Below are 23457 nucleotides of genomic sequence, written 5' to 3' on the forward strand. Positions count from 1 at the left end.
AAGAGGTAGCATATGATCAAGAGCCAATGATACTGAAGGAGGAAGTCCAAGGTGCATTGAAGGAATTGGCAAGAACAAGGCACCAGGAATTGATGGAATAAACATTGAAATGTTTCCAGAAAGTGAGGCAGCATAGGAGGCATTCACTCATCTCTGCCAAAAAATTTGGAAGACAACTATCTGGATGACTGATTGGAAGAGATCCGTATTTGTGCCCATTCCAAAGAGAGGTGACCAAATGGAATGCAGAAATCATCGGACAATCTCTTTGATATTCCATGCAAGTAAAGTTTACTAAAACAGCTGCAAGCATACATTGACAGAGAACTTCTAGATGTTCAAGCCAGATTCAGAAGAGGCCGTGGAATGAGGGATATCATTGCTGATGTCCGATGGACTTGGCTGAAAGCAGAGAATATCAGAAAGATGTTTACCTGTGCTTTATTGACTACTCAAAGGTTTTCAATTGTGTGGATCATGCAAGCTATGGACAAAATTGCGAAGTATGAGTATTCTGGAACACTTAATTGTACTCATGAGGAATGTGTATATGGACCAAGAGGCAATTTTAACAGAACATGGGAACACTGAATGGTTTAAAATTAAGAAAGGTGTGCAACAAGGTTGTATTCTTTCAACATACATATTCAACCTGTATGCTGAGCAAATAATCTGAGAATCTGGGTTATATGAAGAAACACGTGGCATCAGGATTGGAGGAAGACTCATTAACAACCTGCGATATGCAGAGATGTCAGCTTGAAGACTAAGGTGCGCCTGACCCAAGCTATGGTATTTTCAATAACCTCATAAGCATGCAAAAGTTGGACAGTGAATAAGGAAAACCATAGAAGAATTGATGCTTTTGAGTTATGGTGTTGGAGGAGAATATTGAAACTGCCATGGGCTGCCAAAAGAACCAACAGATCCGTTTTGGAAGAAGTACAGCCAGAGTGCTCCAAACTTCGTCTCTCATACTTCAGACATATTTTCAGGAGGGAACAGTTGCTGGAGAACGATATCATGTTTGGTAAGGTGGAGGGACAGAGAAAAAGAGGAAGACCCCCAACGAGATGGATTGGCCAGTGACAGCATCGATGGACTCAAGCAACAGTAGTGAGGTTGGCCCAGGATCGGGCAGTGTTTCATTCTCCTGTGCATAAGGTCACTATGAGTCGGTACCAACTCGATGGAACTTAACAACAACAACAACAGAGTCCTTAGCTGCTCTCTCTCTCTCCATGACCTCATCTCTGCCTCTATCTCTGGTGTCGCTGCCTCTCTGATAGGGTCCCACATTCTGTCCGTGCTCTTCTCCCTTGATGGTACTAGGGTCCTCTGTTCCTGGACTGTTAAGATTAACTACTCTCCTCTTTTTGTTACAAAACTTCTACCTTTACAGTTGTGACAGTCACAATTAGCCCTGGTAATAATTACTCACTATTGAATCATAAGAACCTTATCCTCATTTCTTTTCACCAGACCCGTCCCGTCTAGACAAGATGAAAACTATTCAGTGGGGGCTCTAACCTTTTCACACACTCTAAAACAAAACTCACTCTTGAAAACTTGTAAGCCAGTCACTTTGTACCTTTATAATCCCCTCACTTTAGGTAGCCAATGTCTAAGTTGCCTGTCCCTATGAACCCTGTATACAGAAGGGATAGGATTGATACTTGATGTGAAGATCCCTTCCCTCTTGGTTGGTATTTTGAGTTACTACATCTGGAAGTATAGGTCAAATTCATCAAACTGTAGCAATTTACACTTGTTTCCTTTATCAAAAATTATTTATCTTCCTCTAATCGAGTTCTGATCATCAAACCATCAAGGCTAGGTCAAATGGGTACTATCTCCAAGTGTGGACATTCTTGTGTATGTCCCCTCACTTCATATAGCTTGATGCTTAATTCTCAGCTCTAGCCCTCCAAACCTATTTATATCCTTGGTTCATGGGCTCAGGGGTCCCGATATCTCACCACCCTTTGGACCAACCAGCTCTTCCTCTTCTCTCTCTCATCTCTAGGTTAACATTAGTCTATGGAACGTGGTTGAATTCAATCCATATCTTCATTGCTGCTTTCCCCCTCTTTCACTCATCAGTAGACCAATGTGGTCACCGACAAGCTTACCTGTCTGCTCATGCGTTCCCTCTGAATTTCATTCTTGGTGTTTTTCCTAAAGGGACTTGGTTGCTTGTCTTGATGGCTCCCCAGCAAACAACTTGCTTGTTCTTGTAGTAGCTAATCAGACTGTCATTTAAAATTTTTTTTTTTTTTTTGCTGGTGATCATCCTTTCAAGAAGCATCTTCTGTTACTCTAGCTCTTACAGGCTGGTCTGCTTGTCCTTTCTAGTGGGAATGTCCCACCTCAGAAGGTTCTGGATGGGGATTAGGATTCCATCTAAAGTCCCATGCACTACAAAGGCTCCACAAGAAGCCTTTTTCACTAGGCAAGTTCTAGAACTCCTTTTAGGTTGGGGATCTCCCTCTTTTTTGCTGTCCTCTCCAGTGACTGGTCCTTCTTGATAATATGTATGAAATATGAGAGATGAAGTCTGGCCATTTTGGCTTCTAAGGAGCATTCTGATTGTATTTTTACCAATACAGATTTATTTTTTCTTCCGGCAGTCCATGGTACCTTCATTATTTTTCTCCAACACCACAACTCAAACACATTGGTTCTTCTATGGCTTTTCTTATTCATTGTCAAACTTTTCACATGCATATGTTGTTGTTGTTAAGTGCTGTAAAGTTGGTGCTGTAAAATAGTGACCCTGTATAAGGTTTCCAATGAGTGAGTTTGATATATATGAGGTTATTGAAAATACCATGGCTTAGGTCAGGCACACTTTATTTCTCAAACTGACATCTTTGTTCTTGAACACTTTAAAGCATTCAGGTACAGCAGATTTGCCTAATGCAATATGTCATTTGATTTCTTGACTGCTGCTTCCATGACTGTTGATAGTGGATCTAAGCAAAATGAAGTCTTTGACAACTTCAGTCTTTTCTCGATTCATGATTTTATTTATTATTACATGACTGAGATCTCCTAAAAAATTGACACTTATGTGTATGAAAAGATTTGACCAAAAGAGTAAAAAAGGACCAGGAAAGAATTTTTTGCAATGATATTCAGACAAGAGGCTAATCTCCAAAATTTATTTAAAAAATAGAATATGTCTACAAGAGTAAGACAAACAACCCAATTAAAAAATGGGCAGAGGACACGAAAAGACACTTCACCGTGGAAGACATTGAGCAGCCAACAAACATGAATACATTTTCATGATCATTAGACACTGTTGTTGTTAAATGCTATAAAGTCGGTTCCAACTCAGCAACAATGTATAGTGTTTCTAAACAGTAGCTGGTGAGTTTGAACTGCTGACTTTGTGGTTCACAGTCCAGTGCTGATTCTATAGTGTCACACCAGAAATTCACTGTTGTTGTTAGGTGCCTTCAACTCATAGTGACCCTATGCACAACAGAAAGAAAAACTGCCCGGTCCTGAGACAACCTCAACATTGTTGCCACACTTCATCCCACTGATGCTGCCACTTTGCCAATCTTTTTCTCTGACCGTCCACCTTACTGAACATGATATCTTTCTCTAGCGACTGGGTCAGAAATTCAATGTTGTTGTTAGGTGACATCGAGTTGGTACCGACCTATAGAGACCTTACGCACAGCAGAACAAAACACTGCCCAGTCCTGGGCCAACCTTACTATTGCTGCCACACTTGAGTCCATCGATGCTGCCACTTGGCCAATCCATCTCGTTGAGGGTCTTCCTCTTTTTTTCTTACCAAACATGATATCCTTCTCCAGCATCTGGTCTGTCCTAACAATATATCTGAAGTATGACAGATGAAGTTTGGCCATGCTGGCCTCCAAGGAGAGCTCTGGCTACATTTCTTCCAAAACGGATCTGTTGGTTCTTTTGGCAGCCCATGCCACTTTGCAACACCATAACTCATATATGTCAATTTTTCTACGATCTTCCTTATTTACTGTCCAGCTTTCACATGCTTATGAGGTAACTGAAAATACCATGGCTTGGGTCAGGCACACCTTAGTCTTCAAGCTGACATCTCTGCTCTTCAACAATGTAAAGAAGTCTTCTGCAGCAGATCTGCCTAATGCAATACGTCGTTTGACTTCTTGACTGCTGCTTCCGTGAGTGTTGATAGTTGATCCAAGAAGAATGAAGTCCTTGACAACTTCAATCTTTTCTCCATTGATAAGAATGTTGTTTATTGGTTCCGTAGTGAGCATTTTTTTTCTTTATATTGAGACATAATCCATACCAAAGGCTGTGACCTTTGATCTTTATCAGTAAATGTTTTAAGTCCTCTTCACTTTCAGCAAGCTAGGTTGTATCATCTGCATATTGCAGGTTGTTAATGAGTCTTCCTCCAATCCTGATGCCACGTGTTTCTTCATATAACCCAGCTTCTCGGATTATTTGCTCAGCACACAATTTGAATAAGTATGGTGAAAGAATACAACCTTGTTGCACACCTTTCTTAATTTTAAACCATTCAGTGTTCCCATGTTCTGTTCGAACAACTGCCTCTTGGTCCATGTACAGATTCCTCATGAGCACAATTAAGTGTTCTGAAATACTCATACTTTACAATGCTGTCCCTAGCTTGTCACGATCCACACAACTGAAAGCCTTTGAGTAGTCAATAAAGCACAGGTAAACATCTTTCTGATATTCTTTGCTTTCAGCCAATATCCATTGGACACCAGCAATGATATCCCTTGCTTCACGGCCTCTTCTGAATCTGGCTTGAACCTCTGGAAGTTTTCTGTCAGTGTATGCTTGCAGCTGTTTCTGTATTACCTTTAGTAAACTTTACTCACATGGGATATCAAAGATATTGTCTGATGATTTCCGCATTCCGTTGGGCCACCTCTCTTTGGAATGGGCACAAATATGAATCTCTTCCAATCAGTCGGCCAGATAGTTGTCTTCCAAATTTCTTAGCACAGATGAGTGAGTGCTTCCTATGCTGCCTCACGTTCTTGAAAGATTTCAATGTTTGTTCCATCAATTCCTGGTGCCTTGTTCTCTGCCAATTCCTTCAAGATGCAAATCAGAAAACAGTGAGATATCATCTCACCCCAGCATTAATAGCCAAGTTCTAAAATGCAGAAAATAACAAATGCTAGTGAGGGTGTGGAGAGACTAGGAGCCGTTTACATTGCTGGTGGGACTGTTAAATGGTTCAACCTCTGTGGAAAATGGTGTGGCTCTTCCTCAGGAAGTTGAAAATAGAAATACCGTATGACCCAGCAAACTCTCTACTTGGTGCATATGCACAAGAAATAAGAGCCAAGGCATAAGTAGATATATGCACAGTGATATTCTTCACACCACTATTTACAATAGCAAAAAGATGGAGACAGCCTAAATGTCTACCAATTTAAGAATGGATGAACAAACTTTGGCACATATACATAATGGAATACTATGGCAAGGTGAAAGGAGCTCTGGTAGCGTAGTGGTTACGAATCGGGCTGCAAACCTTAAGGTCAGCGGTTTGAAACTACCAGCCGCTCCGCGGGAGAAAGATGAGGCTTTCTACTCCCGTAAAGATTTACACCCTCGGAAACCCTGTACAGGGTCGCTATGGGTCGGACCCGACTCAATGGCACTTAACAACAACAACAACATGGCAAGGTGAAGAATAACAACAAATCTGTGAAACATTACATAACATGCAATCTAGAGGACACTATGCTGAAAGAAATAATTCAATCACAAAAGGATAAATATTTTATGAAACCACTATTGTAAGAACTCAAGAAAAGGTTCTATACTAAAATAAATATTCTTTGATGGTTGTCAGGGGCAGGAGGGAAGGAAGAGTAATTCACTAGCTAGAGGGTACACACATGTTAACATGGGTGAAGGGAGAAGGAGGAGAGCAATATATATGAAGAGGGAGGTTGGCAGAAGATTGATGAAGACAGGTGAAAATGCAGGGAGGTATGTATGGGTTAATGGGGATTACGGTAAATAGTGATACATACACAACCTTGGAACAAAAGTGTTCTATGTGTGGATACATGGACAGAGACACAGGATGAGTGGGTTTGAGAGGAAGAGTCGGAGGATATCCACAAATAATGGATTGAGAGTCTATTTTATACGGAAATTTACTTTTCCTGCAAATACAACTATGACAGTGGTGTAGCTGACAATGGGCAAATGATGAAAACTTCTTAGATATTACCAAACATCTTAAGGCAAGGAGTTTCTGGGCCTGGGGGCTGTAGACTATAGTCTCAGGGGGACACCATGGTCAACTGGAATAACCTAGTTCACAAAGACAATGTTCTATATCCGACTTTGGTGAATAATATCTGGATCATAAAAGCTCACAAGCAGCCATCTAAGGTATAGCTATTGGTTTCTCCATGTGTGGAAGAAAGAAGGGTGATGAGAATTGAAGATGTTTGGAATCAATTAGTACAACTGACTAATGGAACTAATGGAACATCAGTCTCTGACTTGAAGACCAGAAGTACAAGATGATGCCCGCTACCACAACCAAAGTCTCTGAAAGGATCACATTAGAAGGTCCCAGACAGAGTGGGGAAAAATGTGGATCAAAACTGAAAAATACTACTACTAATATTTTTTAAAAAGACTGGTCTTATTGGTCAGAAAGAGACTGGAGGAAACTGAGACTATGGCCCTTGACCACCCTTTAGGTCTGGGAAGAACCCACCCCTGTAGCCCAATTCTTAGGCAGTAGATAGGTATATATGGGGCGGGGAGGGGGCGGTAAAACAACACTGTTATGGTATACTCACCAATGAATGATCAATCATTCAAAATCAAAAGGGCAACATTTACCTCAGGACAAAGTTGAGAAGGGATGGGAAGGTGGGTGGAATGCAAATAGGATCCACAGGGAGGAAGTGGGATAACTGCTGTTGCATGGAGGGGATTACAATCATTTTGATGAAACAAAGTGTATGACTTGTTGAATGTAAAACTGATAATCATGTCAAAAAACTTTTACTCAATTTACAATAAAAAGTTAAAAAAGAAATAAACAAAAAACTACAAAGCACTGCTGAGAGACAATATGGGGGAAAAAAAAAAAGCAAATTGTGCTGTTGAGTTGATTCAGATGCATGTTGACCCCATGGGTATCAAAGCAGAACTGTGCCCTTAAGATGAAAAATGGCTGAGTATTTTGGAAGTAGATTTTCAGATCTTTCTTCTGAGATGCCTCTGGGCTTTGGATTTGAGTTTCTAACTTTTGTGCTAGCAGGAGAATATGTTAATTGTTTACATTACCCAGAGAAGAAAACCCAAGTAAATGAAAAGATAGTCCATGTTCATAGATTAGGTAATTCGATGATATTACGATGTCATTCATTTTCAGACTTATCTATGGATTTTATGCAATTCCAGTAATAATACCACCAATTTAATAAAAACTGAAAAGTTGACTTTAAATTTTATATGGAAATGCAAAGCACCTATAATTGTCAAAACAATGAAAAGGAATAAGGTGAGAGAACTTAGACATCTACAATTAAGACTTGCTATGAAGTTATACAAGCCAGTATGGTATTAGAAAAAGGACAGAACTAGAGATAAATGGAACTAAATCCCTGAAATAGTCTCACATATGTAAACTCAACTGATTTTTAACAAAAGTAAAGAGACAGACGAGAACACTGGAAAGAAAGAAATATTCCATATTTTGTTTTGGATTGTGGTTACATGGTACACATAACTATCAACGTTCACCAAACTGAGCATTTAAGGTCTATGTACAATATGTATGATATGTAAACTTCAATTAAATTGAAAAGGGAAAAGATCTATTTATTCTGGGTGGCACTGTAGGATAAACACTTGTAATAGGGTTCCGTGTCAACTCTACGAGGCCAGGATTTCCAGAGGTTTAACAGTTGCGATATGCTTATTCCCTTAGTGATGAAACCTAATACAGTTATTGTTAACTCCATGATGAGTGGCTATAAGTAGCCTTGGGGGTGTGTTTTACTCCCAATATAACGGGTCCAAGGGAGGGACTCTCGCTCTCTCTTCTGCTGGGGACCTGGGACTCTACAATTGTAAGATTGTAAATTTCTCTTCGTAGATATACAGATATATGTTTCACTGGTTTTGCTTCGCTAGAAAATCCAGTCTAAGGCAGCACTGAACTGCTAACCACAAGGCTGGCAGTTCAAACTCACCAGCTATTCCTGGGAAACCCTAAATAGAGTGGCACTGAGTCAGAAGTGACTTGACAGCACTTACCAACAACAACATGCACTAACTCTTAGTTATCTGTGGACAAAAATATAATAAAATTATATTTATGTAGTCATCAGTGTTCTCTGAAATGTCAATCAGCCAATTAACTACTAATACTAATGATCATGGACGATTTGGGTTGATGGTTTAGGAACACTATTAACACATGATTTCTTTACGATGTTTTAGTAGTAAGATACCTATGGAAAACATGCATTTACTCTGTCAGTATAGAAGCACTGGCATGGTAACCACAAGGTTGGTGGTTCAAAACCACCAGCTACTCCTTGGAAATCCTAGACAGGATTGCTATGAATCAAAACCCATTTGATGGCACTTAACAACAGTTTAATAATCATGATGATCACATAAAAGGAAACTGTCCATGATAATTTTATAATGCCCTTTAGGTATTCAAAACACTATTTATTCAATCATTAAACTAATATTTATTAAATACAATAAATAGAGCAAAATATTATGCTAGGCACAGGTAATATGGACATTCTAAGATGACATCTAGGGTGCTCAGATTCAGGCAAGATATCCCTCTTCAATTACTTTTCAACTGACGTTAAAAAGCATACATTCCTTTTGCAAATATTTGAATTCCTTCACTGTGTCAAGAACTGAGGAGACAGCAATGAAAAAGTAGATGTGGTCCCTAACCTCACAGAGCTCATGTTCTAGCATATGATAATAACTCTTGGAAAGATCCTTGTGCTTCTTGGGAACTTATACTTTCTCAGGATACACAATTTAGGCTAGTCCCTCAGGGACCCTCCAAATCTGGGACAGATCTTGATCCTCAAGGAAAAGGTGGATGGATTATCAGCCTGGTAGTGCTGCAGGATAAGCACTGGACTGCTAATCACAAGGTCAACAGTTCAAACCCACTGGGACTCTTTGGGAGAAAGAAAAGGTTTTTTGTTCATGTAAAGATTTACAGCCTGGGAAACTGGAGGTCACCATAAGTAGGGATCTACTCAATGGAAGTAGGTTTAGGTTTAGGCATACATGGGGTCAGAATGGGAGCTAGTACACCAAAGTAAAACGGAGCCCAGCTGAGGAATATGGGGTACATACTCACAGCTGGGGGTGGGAGGATAGTGGGGTAGAGGAGTGGGGCAGCTCTTATCTAGAATTTTGTTTCCCTGGAGCCTGGATTCCCTTTAAATACCAGGCAGGAGTACTGACATGAGGCCTTTGAAAAAGTCCTACCCGGCAGATTTATAATTCTGGACTCTTATTATCAGTATCAATTAAGTTAATTTAAACTAAGTTCTGACATGGGCAGAGGTGGCACAGTGAATGTTATTGCTGATATGCTGAGTAGATGGGTCAGGGAATTAAGCTTGGTCTTTTTTTCCCTATCCGGGTATAATTTAATCAATATCAAATTGTTTAAGCAAGTTAAAAAACTTACAGTTGAGAAGCCTGTAAAAAGATACCCCTTGAGAAACTGACAGCTAAGATACCATGTATTGCACTACCTCTGGATAGCAGAAGAAATAACACATTTGGAGAAACCATTGTGTGTCATGTTCAAAACAGAAAACTTATGCATGTTCTAAAATAAAAAAGAATTATGATTTCTGTTCTTAACAGACCCTATAGTATAAGTGATAAATGTAATTAATGCCACTGAAGAATACAGTTAAAAATGTTTCAGTGGCAAAACCTTTGTGTTATATATACATGCATCACAATAAAAGAACAGAATTTAAAAACTGAAATTCTGTTCTGACTACTCAGTTGAGTATTTTAGTAGTCACAGATTCTGAAATAAACTAGATGGGTTTTTCCAAAGAGTGGTCAAAATTTAAATGTTTGTGTGTGTGTGTGTGTGTGTGTGTTTTTAAATAGCGAGTTCTGGTTATTTAAGGCAAAACTGGAGCAAAATCTGAGTGTTAAATTGTCATTCTGAGCTCAAAAGTTGAATGAAAAAGAAAATGTCATTTAAAAAAAGAAATTTGCAAGCAAGTGAAATCAGAGCACAGTGAATATTACCCATGCACGTAATGGAAAATCTATCACTAAAATACCTAGGCACTTGCTTTTAAAGACTTAATTATAGCAATCCATGGTAAAGCAGAGAAGAGAAATCAGGCTTGATTTCTGGAGATATTCTTATCCATGAAATCACATGCCATCTTTGCATCCTCATCCCTTCTCCCTTATTTGGATATGCAACACATATAGAAGTCCATTGCCATAGACGCAGCAGGTATTAGCCCCTGCTTAGCAGATGTTACCCCCCTGGCTATCTGTTGACTACTATCTACTTTCTGATTACTACTAGTGGTTCCTCAATGTGTGTGTGCACGTGTATGTGTATAATATATAATCTCCCTTCTGGATCACTTCCCGCTCCTTTCTGCTATCCACTGACAGCCTCAATGCACTAACTCTTTAATACATTCTTAACTGCTAAGAAAGTTGCATTATTGTTGTTGCTGTTAAGCACTAATGAGTCGGTTCCAACTTACAGCAACGCTATACAGGGTTTACAAGAAGCAGCTGGTGTATTTGAACCACTGACCTTACAGTTAGCAGTCCAGTGCTTATCCTACAGCACCACAGCAGGACTCCAAGAAAGTAGCAGTGATGGTGTTGGTTGTATGTCACTGAGTCGGTTCTAATTCACTGTGACCCTGTATAGAGTTTCTGAGGCTGTAAATCTTTAAGGGAGCAGAGAGCGTCATCTTTCTCCCATGAAGCGAATGGTAGATTCGAACTGCTGATCATGCAGTTAGCAGCCCAGATCGAAATCCATGCGCTGCCAGAGCTCCTTCAAGAAAGTAGCAGTCATGCTAATTATGGTTTTCGGTGTAGAAAGCACCTCAGGCTTTCAATAGCTAAACAGTGGCTAAATGGATTTTGATCACATATAATGTTGTTTTTGTTGTTAAGTGCCACTACAGTGACCCTGTATAGGATTTCTGAGGAGCAGCTGGTGAGCTTGAACCGCCGATCATGCGGTTCAAATCAACTTTGCAGTACTGTGTATTAACTCCCAGCGTCACACCAGGACTCCACAAATAACGTAATGACACAACACACAAACTTCCAGAGAGAGAATTACATGGTAGTTATGAGGGCTATTTATAGAGTCAGAGCCAAGCACTGCACCAGCTGGGCTCTTTCGGAGATCATCTAACTTGTCTTAGGTGGTGCTGTTATTATCGTTAAGTGCTATGGAGTTGGTTCTGACTCATAGTGCTACTGTATACACTCAGTTTATTCTTTATCAAGTGGTGACTAACAGTCCTCATGCACCTTCACTAATACTGGCTGTTCTCACTGCGTGTCTGTGTGTCTGTGTGTGTGTGTGGTGGCGGGAAAGGTTGGTAGAAGTAAGGCGTGAGGGTTAGGTTTGGGACTATGGGTAAGTCTAGGACTTAATTTATTCTTAGGGTTATGGTTGTTGTGAAGTATTGTCGAGTCAGTTCCGACCCATAGCGACCCTGCATAGGGTTTTCGAGGAGCAGCTGGTGAGCTTGAACAGGCGACCTTACGGTTCAAACGTCTTTGCAGTCTGGTGCATTAACCCTAGGACTAGGTTAATATTAAGGGTAAGGGAAGGGGCTAGGTTAGTATTAAGGGTAAGAGAGTAAGGCTTGACGTCGTTTTTAAGGTAACAGGCTTATTTATATTTATTTATTAAAATCCATTTAATTTCCTTTCCATTTGGAAGTTCTGTAACTACATTATTCCTTCTTTTACTTTATGGGTTTTTTTGTTGTTGTTGTTACAACTGAATGTCTAGTTCTCTATTTTCAGTCTTCTAGGTCGGGGAAATCCTACGCAGGGTTGCTATGAGTTGGAAGCAACACAATGGCACAAAGATTGCTATGAGTTGGAATCGACCACCACCACCAGGTCTGCTTACATACTTCTATATCTGGGCTGAGTCTACGCAATACTCTCATGTATGCTAGTCTTAGTTTGTTGTCTACTGTTGGTTCTCTATCCAAAGAACTCCCTTTAGCATTTTTTTTGTAAAGTTGGTCAGGTTTATCCAACACCTTTTAATTTGTATTTGTATGGAAATGACCTAAATTTGCCACTATATTTGATGGACAATAATGCAAGACATATGATTCTTTGTTGGCAGTTTTTTTTTTTTTTAAAGAATTTTATACATGTCATTCTATTGTCTTCTTGCCTGTATGGTTTCTGCTAAGAAATCAGAGCTTAGTATTATCAGTTCTCTTTTGTAGGTAACTTTTTGTTTTTCTTTGGTTTTGAAAAGTTTGATTATAATATGTTTTAGTGTTTTTCTTTTGGAGGCTATCCTGTTTGGAGTTCTTTCCATGTCTTGACTGGCCATCTTCTCAAGTTTCTTGATGTTAGGGAAGTTTTCTTCAAACACTTCTTGGACAATATTCTTTATGTTTTTGTTTTTTGTTTTGTCTTTTTCTGTTCGGGAATACCTATCACATTTATCTTGATAGTGTCCCACATAAATCTTAGGCTTTCTTCAAAAAAAAATTTTTTTTTTTTTTTGGTTTGGACTGTTCTTCTAGCAGATGAATATTGAGAGACTGTTCTTCAAGTTCAGTAATTTGGCTTTTCATTGATTCGATTCTATTTCTTTGCCCTTTCAGTATATTATCTATTGCTGAAGTCTTATTGCTAATCTTCTGGCTTTCTAATTGCTGCTTTTAAATAGTTTCCATTTATTTTGCCATTTTTTCCCTGAGTTTTTCCATAGTTTTGTCTATGTTTTCCTTGATTTCATTTGTAGTTTTCTTGATCTTTCTCACAGTTGGTTGAAGTTGTCAAATTAACATTGTTTTAAATTCCTTATCAGGTAGTTCTAATACCATTTTTGGTGTTATATTTCTGACTCTACTTTGATTGCTTGTTTGGGGCACTTTGCCTTGTTTCTTCATGTAAGCTGAAATTGTCTGTTTTCCCTGAGATATTATGGTGTCAGCTAATGGTTCAAGCTTACCAGCAGCTCCTCAGAAAGTCTATACAGGGTTGCTAGGGGTCAGAACAGACTCGACGGTACTTAACAACAACAACAACTGTATATTGATGTATTCTCAGGTACTCACCACCTGTCTCCTGGTGGATGTGGAAGAAATTGGAAATGTGAACATAACTCTGTGTTCATTGTTTGTGTAACATAGTTCCAGGCAGCTTCATTCGCTTCCAGAAGCTGGGCTGCTATGCCAGGTGCTCAACTTCAGGCAGAGCGAGCAGAGGCTGCCCAGGAGGAGGTTCCACTGGCCACTGGGTTGATGAAGGTGGGGACTGGCCACTCTTCTATCTACCAGGAAAGTACCCCCTTGCTGCCAACCTCCAGCCAGATCCTGTGCCTGCAGGCCACTAAATCAACAGCTGTTTGTAAAAACTCAAGATGGCCATGACATGCCACGACAGCCCACAGTCCTCTTGTTTTCCTTCTCTCCCACTGCTCGTGTTCAGCTTCCTCTTCCAGTCAGCACTCAGTCCATCTCTCAGTCCTGTCCTCTGACGCTCACGGTTTCGACTCAGTGTGTCTGCAAACCATGCCATCTTGCCTGGTCTTCTCATTTGTTTCTTTCATTTTGTATTGGACAAAGGTTTACAGAACAGATCAGTTTTCCATTCAACAATTCATACACATTTTGTTTATCTCATTGCAATCTCTATAATGAAACACGACTCATCTCACTTCCTTGAATGCTGAGGAACAGTACGTAGGGCATTGTGGCTGCAGCACAGGGAACAACAAGGAAGTGTGGTAATAGTAAATGAGGTTGGAGAGATGATACTGGGATGTCAGATCACGTAGGTCTACCTTGCAGGCATTGAAAAGGCTTATCCTACAGTGCCACATTAGGAGGAAATGGAAGTTAAATGACTGAAGTTTCCTGAAGGCAGGGGACTTTTGCCTGGTTTGCTCACTGGGTATCTCCAGTGCACAGAATAATGAGAGTCTTGTTGTTGTTGTTGTTAAGTGTCACTGAATCAGTTCTAAAACAGAGCAACACTGTGTAGGGTTTATAAGGTGCAGCTGGTGGGTTTGAACTGCTGACCCTGTGGTTTACAGTCCAGTGCTGATCCTATAGCTCCATACTAGGAGTCCAATGAGAGCCTGGCAGTTGTTAAAAATTTGTTGAAACAAACAAAAAAAAAGGGACTAGAGGGAATAGTCTTTTATTAATGAAAACATAAGCAGATGTAATGAACAAACAGAAGAGCACTGCATGTACTAGGGAACTGGTCTTGCAATTACACAATCTACCAAAATATGCACCAAACATTTCAATCAAGGATGGTCAACTTTATAATAACTAAAACAAGGCTGAACCTTCCAATTTAAATTCAGCCACTTTCTTGTAAACTTCTTCCCACCCCTTAGATTATGTGTTTCTACCCGGCAGGAGCTACTTTTTTTAACCCTCTAATCAGAGCAGAGCACATTGGTTATAGGTGCTTCACTAACATGCATTTAGACTGTTGGAATCCTACTGAAGTATATATTTACCATAGTAAAATGCTTAAGGGGGAAAATTCGGACAACTCAGCAGCATTTATCATTACTAACATTTTTGCCTTCCACAGTAAACTTTGAAATTACATTCTAATTTGAGATGGTTCTGGTTTGACAAGTTAACTCTTGAGACAAGTGAGTACAGTATTATGAAAGAACACAACTGTTCATCAACCCTTTATGCCAATGTTAATTTCTTTAAAAAGTAGGATTTTAATGTTTTTTATTCCTACAGTGACCCTTAAAACTTCTATGTATATAATCACAAATGCACTCACAAGATGCATTTACAAGCTTATTGTGTAGTTCTAAAGACAGTTGGGAAACCCAATTTTAATTTTGTTACTGAAATAATTCAAAAATATATTATAGAACTGCCTCTTTTCAATCAACAGCAAAGATCTAGAAAGAGATTATACAAGTAGGCACAATTTATTCAGGTTTATTAGTGTTAGAAAAATGAAGTTGTCTAACTTCAAATTGTAACAAGTATGCTTATGTTTATTTAATTTTTCATATTACCACAGATATCAATGTATATCATTTTCTTATGCCTTTTAGAAAACTTGGATGATAATTATTTGACAAAGGTATATTATGTATATAATGAACTGATATGCTAAAATATGGAAAATTACTTTCAGCAAATGTGCACAATTTTCTGATGACCTCAGAAAATATCTTTGGGATTTACATGATCAGATAAAGGGGACTCACCGACTTTTATTCATGAGGTCCGCTCCCCGTGCTTTGTAATAATCCAAATTTTGATGGAATTGGTAAGTCACTGGTCTTGGATTTCTCTAAAGAAAAAAAAAAAAACAAAACATGTAAATTAAGTATGTTGTTGTTATTGTTAAGTGCTGTGGAGTTGGTTCTGAGTCATAGTGATCCTATACAAGGTTTTCAAGGAGCAGCTGGTGAGCTTGAACTGCCAATCTTGTGGTTCACACCGCCCTTTCAGTCCAGTGCATTAACATACAGCACCACACCAGGAACACAAATCAAGTATAAAACATTTAAAATCATGTACACACACATAAAATGGACAAATTATTGTTTTTAGATTCCTTCTGAAAAAAATTTGTATGATTAAGCTTAATAATTAGTGTGTCTGGGGTTTTGCTTTTATTGTTCAAGTTTCGCCTTAACTGATCTTAGTTCTGATAAATCACTGAAATTATTTTACTGTATTTCACTTTTACCTGCCTCATACTTCACACAAATTTGTTCTATTTTGATTTTGATGCCCTTGACTACTTGCAAATATAACTTCCTAAAATATAATTAGATGAGATCGTTGTTGTTGTTAGGTGCCATTGAGTCGGTACCGACCCATAGCAATCTTATGCACAGCAGAACAAAACACTGCTCGATCCTGGGCCAACCTCACTACCATTGCCAAGCTTGAGTCCACTGATGCTGCCACTTGGCCAATCCATGTCGTTGGGGGTCTTCCTCTTTTTCTATGACACTCCACCTTACCAAACATGATACCCTTCTCCAGCGACTGGTCCCTCCTGACAATATGTCCAAAATACGAGAGATGAAGTTTGGCCATATTGGCCTCCAAGAAGCACTCTGGCTACACTTCTTCCAAAATGGATCTATTGGTTCTTTTGGCAGCCCATGGCATTTTCAATATTCTCCTCCAATTCTTCTACGGTCTTCCTTATTCACTGTCCAGCTTTTGCATGCATATGAGGTTATTGGCTTGGGTCAGGAGCACCTTAGTCCTCAAGCTGACATCTTTGCTCTTCAACACTTTAAAAAGATCTTGTGCAGCAGATTTGCCTTATGCAATATGTCGTTTGGTTACTCACTACAAAACTGGAAAAAAAAAAAATTATGGTATGTAACACAAACACAGGGAACCCTGGTAGCATAGTGATTACGTGCTGAGCTGTTAACTAGAAGGTCATCAGCTCAAATCTACCAGCCACTAGTGGCAGAAAGATTAGGCTTCTGTTCCTATAAAGATTTGGTGGTGGTAGTTATGTGCCATGGAGTCGGTACCGACTCATAGCGACCCTGCAAAGGGTTTCCGAGGTTGTAAATCTTTATGGGAACAGAAATCCTCATCTTTCTCCCAAAAAACTGCTGGTAGTTTTGAACTGCTGACCTTGAGATTAGCAGCCTGATTTGAAACCACTCCGCTACCCGAGCTCCTTTATAAAGAGGTGTTGTTGTTGTTATGTGCCGTGGAGTCAGTTCCTACTCATAGCGACCCTGTACAGGGTTTCCAAGACTGTAAATCTTTACGGGAGCAGAAAGCCTCATCTTTCTCCCGTGAAATAGCTGGTAGTTTCGAACTGCTGACCTTGAGGTTCGCAGCCCGATTTGTAATCACAATGCTACCAGAGCTCCTTATAAAGAGTTACTGCCTCAGAAATCCTATATAGGTTCATTATGAGCAGCATTTTGGAGGAAGAGTAAACATGACTATTAGTTTTTAATGACCAGAATGCTAACCATGTCCACTAGATGGCAGACCTAGCCTTTCCTCGTCTGCAACTGATGAGCTATTTCAGAATTCAGCATTTCTGTTAAAGTTAACAATTTCTATGTCATGTCTTCTTATTTATGAGTTTAATAAGTACTCAGAATGTGTGAGGTACTAGAAATATTAGCAGGGTAACCATCACAATACAAAAGTAAATTGACCAGTGCAGAGTTTAATAAAAGCAGTAATAAAACCAGTTAACGCAAAACTTGAACAATAAAAATAATTAAATACCCTTTCTGGCATTTAGTATCATTATAAACACTGGAGATATTTTCTTGCATCCTCAGGTGGGGTGTGTTTATTTAAATGTGCTGCATTCAATTACTTAAATGTATCAACTTCTTCCCACCTCTTGACTATGTGTTCCCACCTGGCAGGAGCTATGTATTTATTTAAAACCTCCAATCAGAGCAGAGTACATGGGTTACACTGCTGTTAAGTGGCAGCCAGCGACCCTGTATAAGACTTCCAAGTAGTGGCTGCTGAGTTTGAACCACTGACCTTGTGGTTTGCTTCTAGCGCTTATCAAGCAGTATCATACCAGGATGATGCTTTTATAGAGTGCCTTCGAATCAGTTTGCACTCATAATAACTCTGTATGCAGTCCAGTGTTTATCCCACAGTGCCACACCAGGACTCCCCACACAAGGATAGGCAAATGAAAATTAAACCAATATACTTCTAGTTTATAAAAACGTAAGCGTATTAATAGTTAGATCATTATTCCTAACAATGAATGAATGAATAACATCATCTCTAAAATATTAGATTTTATCTATTTTCCATTGAAAAGTTACGGGAAAAAATGTACACATAAATTTATTCCAATGTTTACCTGAGCATATTATTCAAGTTAGTAATCAGGACTGTGAACCAGGGCATGCCATGTCCTTTGGGAGCTCTAACTAGACATAGAAAGGCTGCATTTTATCTTACAGCAAGATTGCCAATATGCTTCAGTATCAATCCTTGGAGACAGAATCCCAAAGCACTGATACACTTGCATGTAAGCAGGGGTATGTAATTGCTCAGGTTAAATAGTTTGAAATTCATCAAGCTAACAAGCTGCATCTTAATGGCCGTGATGGACCTTTTCTTTTTCTGCTGAAAAAAGAATATTTACACAGCTCAACCCTTTCATATCTCTTCCAAGCCAGCCCTAATCATCTGACAAAACAACGACAATCCCTTGATTTAGCTCCAGCTACTACCCCACTGGTTTGGTATTCAACACAATTCTACCATAATGAAATCTGAATGGCCTTGATGAAGATAACTGATGCTTCCATGACTACCATACTATTAAGTCTCAGTGTGCAACTTTTCCCTCTCTAGGAGTTACATAGGTTTCCTCATTGGCGCTGATGACAACCTGGACCCAAGCATAATGGGCAAATAAAATAGAGGTTAAAGCCACTGGCACATCGCCAATGCATCCACAATTTATTTTAAAAATTAACTTTTGAAGGACTATTATTCATGACTAATTTTGCTCTTTATTCTAGATACCTGGAACTACATTTTGTTTTTGCTAATATAAAAAGCTTTTCTTCTGTGACTTCCAACAAACTAATAAAGGATTATGTTACTTTTTGCTAGAAAACAATGAAAGAAGAGATCACAGGGAGCAATTTCTTGAAACATCTTTATAAAGAAATGACAAGCAATTCAAGGCACGAAGTGCTGATCTATCTAAGCACTTAAAGCCATTATTAGGAATAATGATCTAACTTGAACATATGAATGAGACTCAAGTATTGCTTTCACTGAGACCTATTTAAATTCCTATGAGGCTTACTGGTATCAAAGGGAAAGACAGTTTAAAGTACTACTGTACTGGGGGGGTGGGGGGGAAGAATCAAAAGATGATGTTGAAAAACAGCATTGGGAATGTAAGAAAATAAAATCAGAGGTTATGGCTGTAACTCATTCAATACAGTTTTTTGTATGAGTAGATAAAGGTCTAGACTAGACCTGTCCAACAGAAATAGAATGTAAGTTACAAATGAAAGTCTTATGTGTAATTCTAAAATTTCTAGCAGCCACATTAAATTATATATAGGTGAAATTAAATGTAGTCATATATTTTATTTAACTCAGCATATCTAAAACATCATCACTTTAAAACATGCATTTAATATAAAACATTGAGAAATTTTACACTCTTACTTTCATATAAAGTCTTTAAATCTAGCATATATTTTACAATCATATTTACGCTTGGACTGACCACACTTCAAGCGCTCAAAAGTCACATATGGCTTGTGGCACATAAAAAGGCACAACTACTTTTATCCATTAAGATTCAGTATTGAAAGTTATCCAACTTACCAACAGTTCTCTTTTAGTTATGTTTGTTTTAGTACTAGCAAATAAGGTTTTAAAAACTCAAAAAATTCTAGAACAATATCCTTTTCACACGTACCCTAACAATCAAAATGAAATAAATGCTCAAATTGTTGCTTTAAAAATATATATATGAGTAAATGGACAGACTGAATGCCACCTGGGACTATGGTTTTCTCAGGGAAAAGAAAGCAAATAACACATTTTAAAAGTAGAGCAATATTTGATAGTTCCTTTTTTTATTTTTAAGGACTTTAAAATAAAATTTTATAGAAGTATAATGGCTCTGATTCTTAATCTCTAAAGAGCTGTACTTCCTCTGAACTATTCATGCTTCTAGCATTCTACTTATGTAAAGCTCTGGGTGAGAAAGCCGACACCCCAGGACAGCTGTAATTTCTCAACTGTACAGACAAGCAATGTCTAAATTTTAGTATCTTGTCTTTGCCTGGATTGAAACAATAATTATTTAAACCCATTTTCAAGACTTAGGATTACCAACTATTATCATTTCCCCCAACCAGTGGACATTTAAAAAAAAAAAGCCTTTGTTTTGGTAAATTTTCATCAGGAAAAAGTATAGCAAACTGGTATACTCATATTTTACATCAGCTTGTGAACAGAGGATTACTATTATGTTCCATGACCTAGAAAGCTGATATGATTAAGCATAAAGATGCAGAAATCACAAGTTCAGTCACAAATTACCATGCTTTCCTTAGATCAGCCAGAGCTTAGAATAAATCATCTGCAAGATTTTAGCTAACTTCCCAAGTACCACCCAACTCTTCTGTTAACAAAGCTGCTCTTAAAGCTTCAGTATTTTGTTTTATAGCAAAATAAAAGGCATGCTGAAAATTTCATCCATGGCATAGACAAGCTGTTTTTTAGGAGAGGTATCTCATGTGTAGAGAGAAAGGCTGTCTTATTTCTCAGAATAGGAGCACTCACATTTATAAATTTTTAAAAATTGTAAAATCATCCTTTGTTACAGAAGCAGAATGGATAGTGTTAGGAACAAGTGTTTTAAAGATGACAAAAACAAAACTCATGCTTACCTTTGACTTGCAAAAACTTTTTGTTGATTTATTATGACCACAAAATCAGTTTACAAATAGTGCTTAAATCACAGTGATCAATGCAAGAGATAAAACTGCTAGAAACATAGTCTCTCAGTTGTGGTTACGAATCTGGCTGCGAACCTTAAGGTCAGCAGTTCGAAACTATCAGCCGCTCCGCGGGAGAAAGATGAGGCTTTCTACTCCCGTAAAGATTTACACCCTTGGAAACCCTGTACAGGGTCGCTATGGGTCGGAACCGACTCGACGGCACTTCACAACAACAACAACAAAGTATATATTGTTTGACAGTAAGCTTCTCCTTAATAAACTTCAGTTAAAACAAACACTGTGCCAGAATTAATATGAATTTTGATGGTAAAACTACCCTAGTCTGACATGGAAATCATACGTCCTACTCTTGTTCCACCTTCTCCATTGCAATGTTCCAGCATTTCAACTGAAGTTCAAACTCATTTTGCTGCGGTAGTAAATACATGGATTCAAAAGTTAACTCACACGAAGTATAGCAAGATGGTCACATGACAACTTTTCCTTGTTATGAACCTGGTGAAATCAAAGTCATTCAACAAAAACCCAAACCAAATCCACGGACAAGAAGCCAATTTCGAGTCACAGCGACCTTTTACAGAATTGCTGAAATCTTTACAGGAGCAGGCAGCCTCATCTTTCTCCTTTGGAGCAGCTTGTGGGTTTGAATGCGGAGCTTGCAGTTAGCAGTCTAACACCTAAGCCTTAGTGCCACAAAGCCTCCTTCATTCAACAAAGGTCATTACACATAATGCTTCCCAGATCCCGTAACTCCTGTTCCTCAGCTGGAGATGGTATCTCCATTTGTCATATGGAGATTCCAGAAGGAAAAGAGTCTGATGGATTCATTCTGCTTTGAACAGCACAGTGCCTTGCAAAGGGCTGGCTATTTATAAACACACATATAAATGAAAAGGACAAAAGAAAAGCCATTTCAGTCATACCTATCTGAATGTATTAAAATGCCAGGAAGAGTTAATGTAGAGTTAAAGTTATATGATAAAAACTAAAAACAAATACACTGCCAGTGGGCCAGCTCTAACTCATAAAGACTCAGTATAGGATTTCAGTGGCTGTAAATCTTTACCGGAGCAGACAGTCTCACCTTTTTCCTGGGGAGTGGCTGGTGGGTTTGAACTGCTGACTTTGAGATTAGAAGCCCAGCACTCAGCTCACAGTGCCACCAGTAGGGTACATATAGGATAGTTCAGCTGCTTTGGATGCACAGGGTGCCTAGTGGGTCAGTGATGTCTGTTGTCACATCCTGTCCCACTCATTGCTACTAGGTGATGAATCAGTTATATGCCTAGCTTTAGTTTCTTCCTCTGCAAGACTACAGTAGTTGTTAAAGACGATGGATATTAATGCTGAGCACAGCGCCTGGCACTTCACAAGAACTCGATGAAATGGAAGATATGATTACTTTTTGATGCCAATAAGCACTAACAAACAGACCCTTGAGGGCAGATTGGAGAGTTAAGTAAGTTCATGATAACAGACAGCCAGAAAAGGTGAGGTTTCTGACTTCTGATAGTCATGCATACATTTACAGTAGACTTAGTCAAGTTTTACATTGATTAAAAAACAAAATCCATCTACTTAGGAAAACATATCATTCATATTGCATCTCATTTGTTCAGGAAAAAGGTGATCTTATTTCTCAGAAAAGGCGCACATACATAAATTTTTTTAAGTATAAAATCATTCTATGTAATGAATGCAGTATTGTTTGCTAATTTACAAGATCACAATAATTATGATAAGAATCTGTGGTGGGGGTGGTGGTTTTGCTTGGTGTGCCGTCAAGTCAGTTCCAACTCATAGCAACCGAATAGAGTTTCAAAGTTTGCAAATTTTCAGAGGATATTAAAGGATCAGAAACCCTCAATCTTTCTCCTGAGGAGCAGCTGGGTGATTTGAACTGCTGACTTGGTAATTTGAAGCCCAACGTGGAATCCATTATACCACCAGGGCTCCTTTGGTGATTTCCTGTAATATATCCAAACTATCATTCTATGTCATTGTTTTTAGGTGCTATTGAGTCGGTTCTGATTCATAGTGATCCTATGCACAACAGAATGAAATATTGTCAGGTCATGTGATATCCTCACAATTGTTGTTACACTTGACCCCTTGCTGATGCCACAAGGCCAAACTATCTTGTTGAGGGTTTTCCTCTTTTTCCCTGAATCTCCACTTTACCAAGCATGATGTCATTTTCTAGGATTGGTGCCTCCTGATAACATGTCAGAAGTATGAGAGGCTGGCCATCCTGGCTTCTAAGGGACATTCTGATTGTACTTCTTCTAACATAGATTTGTTTGTTCTTCTGGCAGTCCTGGTACTTTTAATATTCTTCTTCAACACCATAACACAAATGCATCAATTCTTCTTGTCCAACTTTCACATGTATGTGAGATAATTGAAAATACCATGGCTTGGCTCATACACACCTTAGTCCTCAAACTGACATCTTGTCCTAGAACATTTTGAAGAAGACATGTACAGCAGACTTGCCTAATGCAATATGGTATTTGATTTCTTGAGTGCTGCTTCCATGGGAGTTGACAACGGATCTAAGCAAAATGAAGTCTTTGACAATTTCAATCATTTTTCTATTTATCACGACGATGTTATTTACTGGTCCAAGTGGTGAAGATTTTTATTTTCTTTATCTTGAGGTACAACCCATACTGAAGGCTGTGGTC

At 38.7% G+C, this 23457-nt stretch overlaps 1 protein-coding gene across 1 annotated transcript in view; it reads right to left on the reverse strand.

The window, feature by feature from the left end:
• Positions 1 to 23457, reverse strand: part of TBC1D5 (TBC1 domain family, member 5) — a 519410-nt gene that overhangs the window by 184696 nt on the left and 311257 nt on the right. The window contains exon 14 of the mRNA XM_006874244.1: positions 15506 to 15591. Within this exon, the coding sequence (XP_006874306.1) occupies positions 15506 to 15591 (86 nt within the window). The remainder of the gene's footprint in view (positions 1 to 15505; positions 15592 to 23457) is intronic.

Source organism: Chrysochloris asiatica, unplaced genomic scaffold, assembly GCF_000296735.1.
Source record: "Chrysochloris asiatica unplaced genomic scaffold, ChrAsi1.0 scaffold00267, whole genome shotgun sequence".
Taxonomy (NCBI): domain Eukaryota; kingdom Metazoa; phylum Chordata; class Mammalia; order Afrosoricida; family Chrysochloridae; genus Chrysochloris; species Chrysochloris asiatica.